Here is a 12,072-nt window from a genome sequence, read left to right as displayed (position 1 = left end):
TACAGGGTGTGCAGGTGCAACAGACCCAGAAGTGTGGCTGCTGTTCTGTGTGAGAAGTGACACTTGCTCCTGGGGTGAAAGCACCAGTGACTCACTTTTTCATTGCTTTTGTTTTCCCCCCATCACATCGCCACAGAACGGTTCAAAGTGCTTTAGTCTCTGATAATAATCCTGAGCACTTACATAGCACTTTGCACATTCTGGGCGTTTTACAGTTACTTTGTCAGTCCACACACCAGCCCTTTGAGGGTGGAAAAAGTATCTGTGTCAGGCCACACCTTTTGGGATGTGCCAATACAAGTGGATTTGGAGGCTTCGGCACTGGGAACGCTGTGATGACACTGCTCTGCAGGCAAGGAGGGGCTGTGCCTGCTGTTCAAAGCAGCACTGCAAGAAGGAAACTTCAAAAATTAAGGGAAAGGGTTTCCTGCAGTAGGGGTGAAGGTGGAGCGCTGGGGTGGCACTTGTCAGGGCTGCCTGACTGCAGGGAAGAACTTTTCCAGAGGAAGGTCACCTCCCAGGGAGAGGGGCTCAGCAGCAGTGGAGAGAATGGCGGGGTGTACCTGTGCAATGTGGGCTCGAGGAAGCAGTTGGAAAGTAGGAGGACAAAGGAGGGTGCTTTCCCATGTTAGGGAGGTCACCACCCAAATCCAGAAGCAGGGAATAACAGAATTTATTTAGGGCTGCAAAGAGCTGTGTTATTAAAGTAGTTTGTTCAGAAGGTTGATGAAGGACAAGATGTTGCCTCCTGCCCTCGATGTTAGAGGTGCCAAGAAGGCAGCCTGGAGCTGGCTGCTGCTGCTCTGCATCAGTCCAAGAGCATTAGAAAACTGCTGAATGAATTCTTGCTTATTTATTTATTTATTTATTTATTTATTTATTTATTGAACAGTTAAATTACTTCTGTTTGAAAAGCAAATCCTGGGTTTGTAGAGCTGCCAGGTTTTATAATGGCTTCTAACAGATGCTGCATGCCCTGGGCTGAGTTTCAAAGGCCTTTGAGCTGAAGGAGTGTGGCTGAGCATGTTTGCTGCCACACAACACCGCCCTTAGGCAAAGGTGAAGCTAAATATATTGCATTGACTCGTGTTAAACCTCCCAGCACTGGTGGGTTTTACAGCTACCTTTTATTTTAGGATTAGTGTAGAAGCACTTTTGGTCTTTTAGAAAAACGAGTAACTGTGACAGTGGGAGCATCACAGAAAAGTGGAGCAAAATGGCCCAAAGAGTGAACCTGGGACTTACCCTGGCAGGGGGCTGGGAGGAAGGGTCTTGGGGAGAGCATGGACTGGTGAGTCTGCAAAAAAAACCCCCCTTGTATCTCTCCCCAAACCACATTTTGAGCTGAAAAAAGAAGTGTGTCCTAGGAAAAAAAGTATATTTTGGTTTCAAGTTTACGATTACTGATATTTTTAGGAAGCACTCTATTTATTTCAACATTTATTGAAATCAGACCTATTTAGTGAGCCTTCAGATGAGTTGTGCAAAACCTTATTCATCTTATACCATGGATTTGTCCTTCTGGTGCTTTATTCTTTTCCCTGCATTTGTCTGCTGCATCCTCTTTCCTGCATTGGAAGATGCCAGTCCCTTGGAGACAGTGCTCCCTTTAGCCTGCTGGGCCTGGCCACTTGCAGCTGGGAAGTCCTTCCTAAATTTCTTAATGAGTTAATCAAGCTACTTTCTGTGAAACTCACAAAACATTCAATACTACAGGGAACTCTTGCCTTTGTATTGATACCTGATGAAATCTGATGGGTTTCACAAAAAGGAGTTCAAAATCTGTTCTGTGGGTAATTATTCCAAGACTGATTGAGCTGTTTGGAACATGTGCAGTATTAGATGTATTTTTCTATTCTGTGATTCTTTGATCAACAGCAGTACTTCTGAGTTATTTGAGAACATCAGTAAAGCAGTTACAATAATATTTAACACTTCCACGCTGCTTTTATTGTAAGTGGCATTGTGTAAACTTCATTTATTTTGGCTTTGTTATGAGAGCCTCATGGAGGGAAAACAGTAATTATTATACAGGTTTTTTTTAGTCATGCTCTCAGATACAAAGACGTGTGAATGTTCCAACTGTGGATACTGCAGGTTATTTTAGTCATATGCTGCCACGAACATGCAATGGGGATGCTCAGAGATTGCAAAAAATAGGATATTTACTTAGGTCAGAGTTCTGTTTGTATTGCTGGAGACATTAAATCATGTCAGATGTATGTATGTGTATCCTTGAGGGGTTTGGAAATCTACTTTATGGTGTAGAGTGTATAGCATGAAACAAAGCTTAAATTAGGTTTTTGTTGGTCCCTGGTTAATCCTATGGCTGTCAGAGCAGCTGCAGCTGATGGAAGTACAGCAAGATTTCAAACCTGACAGCATTTCAGAGTGAATCCGATCTGGCCTTCTGACCTTTCAGCAGTGTCATTAGTTTTTAAGTTATTTTCTTGGGTTGTTTATCCTGCTGCCATAATTTAGCTGTAGGATGGCAAAGCACTAAGTTCCTTTTCTGTCTTCGATGGGTATGACGCACATTGATGTTAGTGGTAATTATGTGTGTGTGCTGAGGACAGGATCTGTCCCAAATGTTCCCTGAGTCACAGGTTCCTTCCCTGGGAGTTTATGTCAGGTACTTTGATCATTCAAAATTCACTGTTTTGAAAATGTAAAGCAGTTTCAGGCTTACAAGTCCACCTTATCACCGCACAACTGCAGTAGAAGAACAGCAGTGAGATAAAGGAGACCAGACTCTCACTGCTGGATTAAGTAAAAGCTATTTATTGTGCTCTTGCATTGAAACAGTAGGAGATTTCAATGTTTGAAGATCTCAGGATCAGGCCTTCAGCAGCAGTTTGTGCTGTTTTGAGTTAAATAAAAAACGAAACTGTCATATGCAATGGGGTTGGTGCCCTTAGCCATAACCTAAACTTGTTTATTCCAAAGGAAAAGAATAAGTCAGTAGCAACTCCACAAAAAAAAAAAAAAAAAAAGGTAGTAGACTTATTTTAACCTTTTAGCACTGAGGGGGGAATATGTCCTGAAGGTGGTGGCCTTCAAATCACCTTGACAAAAAGCTTCCTTAAAAGCATCAGCACCTTGGCAGTGTCCTCAAGGTTAACGAACATAGATGATTTAGGATCAAAGGCAAAGTACTCATGTTCTTCTCATCAAATTGCCCTGTTATTTCCTCTCTTCATGATATATTGAGGATATTACACTCTGATCTTTTCTGCCAATCTCATCTGTGCTATGACATTGAGACAACTCAACTTTGATGTAGTTCATCACAGGCGAGCATTTCAAAGTCCATATCAGAATCTTTTAAAATCAGCTGTTAATGATACACTTTTTCCAGGGGGAGATGCTGGTAGCTTGGGTAGGAATGAATTGATAGGAATATTGAGATTGATATCAATAATTCCTGTGTGACTTTTTTTGTCAGTAGTTCTGTATTCCTTTCATTTGTTTTCCCAGGCTGATGTTTTTGTGGTGTGTGTGCTTATATACATTTATTTGACATTATTTACTGTGGAGTCATGAGTCTGAAAGACAAGATCAAGTGGTACATCCGATGCATGAGTCGTAGGAAGCAAAAAAAGCACAAAAACAGTCTTGTGCTTTGATGATTAAATTGAATAGCTCCAGGCTTCTTTAATCCCTTCTGAAATGCTTATTGATGGAGAGGTTTTTAACTGTTTTAGTGTTCCTGCTTCAGAGAGGAAATTTCAGTTGGTATAGAGGAAGAAGGTAAACAAAGATATCTGTAGGGATTTTTCAGTCTATATGTCTTGATTATCCTGATCTGTTTGGACAGTTTGCTGTGGAGGTAATGGCTTTGATGCAGTAAGCTGTTTTGATTTTTGTGGGAACCAGCTTAAGTGGGTGCAGTGATCTTGAATGAAAATTGTTTGAAAATTGACAACTCTGCCTTTAATGTTAGTAACTTCAATGTTTCATTTCTTGCACTGTTTTTTCTTTTTTGCCTCAATTTTTCCATTGGTCAACTGAAATCATTAAAAGCTGCCTTGGATGATGACAGCTATCAATGATCAGTCAGTGTTGTTGCAGCGCTCTGTACACATTGAAGGTGCCCAGTGACAGTCTTGCTCTTGCTTCCAGTTTATCTGACAGCTGTGACCTCATGGGAGTAGCAGTTCCTTCATCCTGAGCTCTTCTGAAAGCATCTACCATAGATTTCCATGAAATACAGAATTAAAAGTTAGTAGTAGTCAGTGCTATTAGAAGCATTGCATTAGGATATATGTACATCCTTAACAAAAGGTGTTTTTCACCTCTTGAAAGCAAGGTTGTTTTTTTAAAACCACTTGCTGGTTTCTTGTGCATCGTCATTTCATTCATAATCTGCAAAACCCTTTTCTGCGTGTAAGGTATCTCAAGTCAGTTTGCTGCACTCTGTTTTCCTCAAAGCTGAACCTCCTTTGAGCAGAAGCTGTCTTCAGTGTTAAATTTTGCAGCACTTTTTCAAAGCATGAAAAAGCCCTGCTGGTATGTAGGCTGTAATCTCAAGCTTCCAGGAGTTAGGTAAGTCTACATCTATTCTGCTTTGGCACTCTGACAGTGAATTTCCTCAGAAACATATTGCCTGCCGACAGAATTTTGTAGATAAAGCAAAATTTTCTTTAAAAATTACCAGCCTGTGCAAAAATCTGTTTCTGCATTATTTTTGTCATAGATAACAGTACTTTAAATTATCAGTTATTTATTCTGTAATGTGTTTTCATTCTTCTATTTGTCAAGAACTAGCTGTTACCCTCACATGATTCCTAGAGTAGAGGCCTGAAAGAATTTATATAGAAGGTTTCTGAACCAAGTCTCCTGCTCCTGTAAGCAATCTCAGCCTATCATTTCACATTCCAGCTTGTGAAATGTCTGGGCCTGTCGTCTTAAAATGGAAGTTTTAATGTGGTTTTGTCATTCCTTTATTCTTCTGCACTGCTCAGAAATGGCAGAAGCTGAATGTAATCGTGACCAATGCCTGAGTATAACATGTGTTTCCATGAGTGGTAAACTGCTCCCAGTCAAACTCTTTCAGTGTGCTGGGGTTAAATACCTCTTTTCAGGATAATTTGGCTTAGTATTGCTTCACTGTGATGTAGTTCTGTATAGCAGGTTCTGATTGTTAAACACTTTGGGGTGAAAGAGGACTGCTCCACCTCTCATCTCCCAGATTGCTTTTCCTCATTTCTGTTTGTAAAAGCGTAATTAAAATGTTCCCTCTACTCAGGAGTAATCTTAATTTTAAAATCATCTAATTATGTGTTTTATGCAGAGAAACAACTGCCAGGAGATGAAGTATTGCACAGATAATGGCTTGTGGCATCTGGCTGCACAGTAGTGTCACATAAAACTGCTGCCCTACTTACTTGTTTCATTGGCTGAAAGTTTTAATTATAGCTTTTTTTTCTGACTGGTGACGTTAAGTGCTCAAAATGTCAGGTCAAAGGTCAGGGGCTAATGATTTAACTAAAAATAACTCTAAAGGTGTTATTTATACCTGAGGAAGAACTCAGGGAGGATGTTACTTTTGCTTTGTAGGGATTTTTTCCTTTGTTTTGTTTGGTACTTTTTAAATTTTGTTTTGTTTTTAGTGCAGCCTGACTATGGAAATTTAATTTGGCATAAGTAGAGGCTATATTTTGGAAGGACCATTGCTTATAACAAATCATTAACAATAATTCTCCCTGCGTTTCATACATTACCCAAGGTACTTTGATTCTAGTTTACTTGTTATTTTTCTTTTAAATTTGGCGTTTTGTTTCTCTGAAGTTTAACGACATAAAAGATCCCTCTGCTGAGCTGGCACAGCTGCCTGGCAGGACCACTCCACCCTCTTTCTTGATAGACTAAGTATCTTGCTCCCTGTGGTAGGACATCTGTAAGACAAGTCTTCCCCGGGGTTGTGGCAGTAACAGCTCATCCCCTGCCGCTGTCGTGTTTGTGTTACATTGTCCTTTCTCCTTTAAGTGTCCAGTGGTCTTGGGGTGTTTTGTTGTGTTTTCCTTTCTCTCCGACAAAAAGCAGAAAGAATAATATGCTCGAGGATGGCCACTCCAGTGTGTTAAAGCAAAACAATGGACTAATGTCCTGTTGAAGACAAGAGCAGCCCTGAGCATGGATGGAGCGCTGGTGAGAGGATGCTGAGGGAGCCCTTTGTTTCTCATGATGGCTGTAGCTGCTGCAGACAGAGTCATTGCAGAAGAGACAGCAGCAATGTTTTCAGCTCACACAGAGCGAGCTGTATCTTCCCTAGGCAAATCTATGAAATGTGTATATGTACTTAGTAATATAATAATGGATCCCTTATTCCTGAGCACATGAGGATCCCTTATTCCTGAGCACATGAATGAGTGCTAAGGAGGAGAGTATATCTTCGTATCTTATGATATGGGGGAAGGAAACTCTAGCCTAATTAGCAACAGTATCCCTAAGGAGAAATTATTTCAAACTCGTTTTTTCATTAGTGTCTTTGTAAATATCGAGATCCCGAGAAGGGAGTAGGAGCTGCTAAACCAATGTGCACTTTCCATGCTCCCACACATGTCCTTGAGGGATGTGACAGTTAGGATGAGACACCTTTACTTCCATGTTTCTCTCTTGGCAACAGAGTTTGTTTTTTGTTGACAGTTTTGTCAGAAGTCTATCTTACTGAGTTTACATTCCTTGGTTTTCTGAAAGCCTTTTGTACTTGGAGAACTAAGCTAAAAATAAGCTTAACCATCAAAGGATCTATTTCATGGGACTTGAGGTTCTTGAGTATTCATATATTTAATGATATTTAATACATGAAACAAAGCTGGTGATCTGCAAATGAAAAGCTTGTTATGTTGGTATCTCCTGTGTTAGGCAACTCCTCAAATCAGACCAGAAGTTTTGTATTTTAGAATGGCATGGAATTTTTTTCTATTTGAAAGAGCATAGGAGAAATAAAAGAGAGAGTAGTGCCAGTCCTGTGAAGAAGTGGTTGGTTTTGACTCACTGCAGGAACTGTCTGCGGGAGAGGAAAATTGTTTGTTATCAGTTGTCCCAGTTAAGCCTGGATGTTGGACATTTGGTTGGACTTCTCCCACATCCTGCTGCTGCTCTGTTTGACCAGGAGGTCTCCTGACATGCAGGAGCTGCAGGCTCTCTCCTCCACACCTCTGTCTACCGTTAGTGGACTCTGGGAGGTGGAATAGGGAAGAAACAAGAATTTTTCTCCTGCATTTTCCAGCTGGAAATCTTCATTGCTACTGCAAACTATCCTGGACACACAGACCTCCCTTGGGAGCTTGCACAGAGGTGTGATGGCCCGTGTCACATGAGACCTGTGGCCAAGGCTGGCATCTCTGGTGGTTCGTTCTTTGTAACCTGGACTACACAAACCCAGTATCAAGCTGCACAGTTCTGCTTTCCCACAACTTTCCCACTGAGACAGACAGCTTGGTGTGTATGAATGTGTGAACTGTGCTGTAGTCATTCACACCTATTGCATGTGTTACATGGAAGTTGAGAATGTAAAATTAGGTTGCTTTGATCTTCTTAACACTTTGCTATTAAATTTAAAGCAGCACTTGAGCCATTTAAAATAATTTCCTTTAACCAAAACGTGGAAAATCTGCTTCAACTGATACCTTCATTCTGTTAAACGAATGCCACCTTGGCTCTCCCAGGGATGGGTGACAGAACCAGAGGCTCCTTGAGCCTGTGGCTTTGAGCAGCACAAAGTGGATGATGGAGCTGTGCTCTTATCTGAGGGCTTGGCATTGTTTTTGAAGATAGGTAGCAGCTTGAGAACAGCAACCCCGTCTGTAAATAGTTATTACCCAGAGCCTGTGCCCACGGACACTGATTGACATGAACCCAGGAGAGAGAGAGGAAGAAAGCGATGAGGAGGAGGGGCTCTCACCTCTGGGGCCATGGGCCCTGCCAAGGGACATATGCTGTGGGTGCATTATCCAGTTTCCTTTGGGGGCTAATAGAATGTAGGGATACCAACAGGCTCCATAAGCCTGACATGTCACCTGGAACACCAATTCGAGACAAAACCACCCATTCTGACTGAGGTGGACAGGCTGCCTATGCATCACTTGGAAAAGGAACATGTGTAATTTATACATGTTTGATAAATAGCTTCAACATTTCATCAGCAGCTTTTTTTTTTTTTTTTTACCATCCCAGAAATAGAAGCACAGATCTTCTGGAGGACCTTTAGAGTATACAGAACCCACAGATAGTTTCTCTGTGCAAATGTCTTTGTTCCCCCTGCATGGCATTTACTGATGGCCTCAGCAGGCATTGGCAGGTCCTGTTGTGTATGTGCTGCCTGAATATGTGTGTCCCTGAAGTGTTGCTCACAGTTCCTGTGCTGTAAGGGCAGCCTGGTCTGCAGCCTGGCTATACTCTCAACCCCAGCTTTGTAAAGATTTGGGGGAAAGTATCACTCCTCCTTTCTGCACTTTCCAGAGTGTAAGATAGAGTTAAGCTCACCCAGCTCAGAGGAGTACTTTGAAATATCTTTCATTTTAACTTAGTTTGCTTTGAAAATGTAAAATACTGTATAAAGCAAATATGGTCTTTATTTTAAAAGTTTCAGGCTCTATAAATGCTAATTTCTCTTCTTGTTTTTTTTGTAGCATGTTGTTTAGTCGTACAGTTGGAGTTTATGCCCTTTCAGTTGAGAGAAAGTTGTTTTAGTAGCAAATGGAAATTTTTTTTTTAAATGAAAATAAATTGTTTCACAACAAAGGGACTGTCTTCACTCCAAAGCTGCTATTTGTGTCCTGAACAGCCATGCTTGAATTTTTCAGATCCAGAACAATTCTGGGAAAAGCTGGTGATTAGATCAGAAGGACGAAAAGTTTCTGTGGCTGACTCTGCTGTTGATTTCTCTATCTGTAAGATGGCATTCATGATCTTTACTAATGAACACTGATAATTTAGTGGAGCACTATACCACAGACTCTGGATAGAAGTAGCTGCAGAAGCACCTAGTGAATAGTGGTAACAGGTCCTTTGTGTAGCCAGGTTCTCTAAAGCAGCTCTGCTGGCTGGCTGGGCTGTCCTGGCAGCATCCATCCTGATGGAGCATCCTGGTTGAAGGCAGTCCAGTCAGCCATTCAGGCAGCTTGGTAACTAACTGCCTTGTCTCTGCCCTGTGCATTCACCTTATTGCTGTTTTCCTAACATTTGTGGTGGAAGGGTTGTTGCGAAGCTGGGGATGCAGAAAATAAGTGTCCTTGAGAGAATAGCTGGGAATTAACATGTCTTTGTGTTTCAGAGATGAGCGAAATCAGTCAATCATTGTCAGTGGGGAATCTGGAGCTGGAAAGACTGTCTCTGCTAAGTATGCCATGAGGTACTTTGCCACGGTCAGTGGATCTGCCAGTGAAGCCAATGTTGAGGAGAAAGTCTTGGCCTCCAACCCCATCATGGAGGTAAGAGAGCTACAGCACTAAGCTCCCCACTCCAGCTGCAGTTATTATTCTGAGTCTAACATAAGCATTCAATAGAGAGAGCAATCCATACTTTTTAAAAACATATATAAACATATATTAAAACTTTATGTTTCATCCATTTACAAGGAGGTGCTTTAGGCATCATTTAGTGTAGCATTTATGAAAGACTGAGAAAAGGTGGGAGGTAATGTTTCAGTATTGTTAATGTATTTTACATAACAAAGTGATTTTTATATTAAAACTGCTTTAAATCTCTTCAGCTTTGCAACACTGGTAGTTCCAAGACTGCTGGACAAATGCAATTGCAGAAGACTGGGTTGGTGTGTAAAATTCCAAAGAGGATAAAACTTTTGGTCTTACCCACTGAATATGTCCATCACACATTGGGGGCAGGTAGATTATACTTTTAAGTGAAGAGAGTTGTTAAGTAAAGCAAATGTTAAATTTTTGGAAATAAAATTAGGGGAGAGAGACTGAGAAAACAAAGTTACATGGGATGTACACCGTTTCTTTCAGAGGAGAAAAACACATCAGAGGAAGTAATTTTGCTGTAATTACCTCAGACTAGTGTTTCAGTTCTGGAAATTTGTTTAACTAACTGTAGTCAAGTCCCAAAACCATGGGCTTGGGAGCACAGGTGCTGACAATACACTGTGAGAGGACGTGTACAGTTCCTCCTGCTTCAGGGTTCTTGTTCTCTGGGAAACTCAGGAGGTGGTGCAATTCTGATGTCATGGCCAAGCAGAAAAGATTTCTTAGCCTTATCTGAATTATTTCTTATGGTTTTACCTACATGTGTAGATTCAAGTTGTGGCTGAAGTTAAGGAACTATGTTAAGAAATGATTCACCAGAAAGTCTCGGGGGAATTTCTCAAGAGAAGTAGCACTGCCCATAGGCACACACATGCTCATGCCTATGGACAGCCTAAGAAAATGCTTAGGACCACTTGGTAGATGTTGAGCATCTCTGTGCAGTAGTGTGGAGTATTATGAGTAAATAGACTGCATGCAGTGAAATTGAAATGCAAAATGCTGCCATTGTTTTCTTTCTCAGGTATTTTAAAAAATGAACTATGTTTTATTCCTTCTTTCCCCCTGGCACGAGGAGTTCATGATAGTCAAACTATAGCTGCCCCATCACAGTTGTGTGTGTCTGTCTCAAGGTAACAGTGCCTGGTTTGTGGTGCTGTGTGGTGTTTTGAAACTTTTGTGTGATAAAACAAGCTGTGTTGTGCAGTGGCTCATCCAAATGTCCAGCTATGGGAAGAAGCCAGTGAAGCTGAACCTTGCCTGGAGCTGGACCTGCCCCCGTGGCTGGGGAGCAGCCTGTGCCCTGGGGAGCAGTGGCATTGTTGGAGGTGTGAGCTAAGCCCAGAGCACACCTTGCACTGCTCCAGTGTTTGCAGTAAGTGCAACACACCATCCAGGGCCACGCTGAGATTCGGTGTGTGGATAACAGGGGTGCTGAGGGCCCCTTCTACCTCCCCTGCCCCCCATGGTGGTGGTCCCTGGGGCCAGGCAGGTGGCCACATCCTCACCATCAGCCTGCCAAGGGCCAGCTCTGGGAAGAGGCTCTGCAGGACTGGTCTGTGGTTGGCTGTTTGCTGGGTAAAATACAAACTCCCTACAGGTTTTCCTGTGCCACTTCTTTTGTTTGGTCTCAAAACCTAAAGCAAACACCCTGCTCTCTCCTCTCTCACTCCTTGGACTCCACATCCTAGTCAGTGGCCATGAGCTCAAACACTAATGGAGTTAATTTCCCAAAGCAAGGAAGTTGAGGACTAAAAGTGAGCTTTCCATCCATACCTTTTTTCATTCACTAAAAATCAATGATGATGATTTATTTTTATTTTCTTGGGATAACAACAATTTCATGAACACAGATATATCTAAATATATATTTAAATTACTTCAGATTATTATACTTGGATGAAAGCTATCCTTTTAACTTCAAACTCTTAAACTTCAAGTAAGCTTTAGAGTGAGTGTTGTAAAATCTAGTGTTGAGACAGACTCTGATAGCATAATTAATGTTTTGAATTCTTCAGTTGATAAATAAGTCGAAACACAAATTAACATATATATTTTAGGAAGAAAATGAGTAATTCATTTTAGAAACAGGAAACTCCTCATTTGCTGAGCTGACTGTAAAATCTTAGGAGCAGGAGTTAATTTTATTTTTTAATTTCTGTTTGGACAACCTAAGCATCAGTATTTTATGAGCTACCATCATTAGTTTCAGAATTTCACATCATCTTTGCCTACTAAATACTCTGTAATGTCAAGAGGCCACTGTACATTTCTAGCAACTATTTAAGTGATTACTTTTATAGTCAGTAACTATATACATTTTTCCTATTGCAAATATAGAAATTGACAAGTCTTAAAACACATCTTTATATGTAGTTTCCTGCCTCTCATTCCTCGTTACCCTCTATAACTGTGCTAATGGTACGGCTTCGTTTGTACTCTAGTAAGCAATCTTATAATCCCAAAGGCTTTCTTAACTATTTTTATCAGTAATACCTTTCAAAGCAATAATTGGTTTCTGAAAATATTGTAATATTACATTGCTCCAACGAACAACAAAATATATCACAGGAGCAATAATTTT

At 41.0% G+C, this 12,072-nt stretch overlaps 1 protein-coding gene across 14 annotated transcripts in view; it reads left to right on the top strand.

Annotated features, from left to right (window-relative positions):
* MYO5A (myosin VA) overlaps positions 1–12,072 on the top strand; it is a 97,779-nt gene that overhangs the window by 32,397 nt on the left and 53,310 nt on the right. For all 14 annotated transcript variants that reach the window (XM_032700062.1, XM_032700067.1, XM_032700061.1 and 11 more), the window contains exon 5: positions 9,281–9,437. In XM_032700062.1, the coding sequence (XP_032555953.1) occupies positions 9,281–9,437 (157 nt within the window). The remainder of the gene's footprint in view (positions 1–9,280; positions 9,438–12,072) is intronic.

Source organism: Chiroxiphia lanceolata, chromosome 12, assembly GCF_009829145.1.
Source record: "Chiroxiphia lanceolata isolate bChiLan1 chromosome 12, bChiLan1.pri, whole genome shotgun sequence".
NCBI classification, from domain to species: Eukaryota; Metazoa; Chordata; class Aves; order Passeriformes; family Pipridae; genus Chiroxiphia; species Chiroxiphia lanceolata.
The sequence above is the reverse complement of the archived record's forward strand: the minus strand, read 5'-3'. Positions and strand labels throughout refer to the sequence as shown.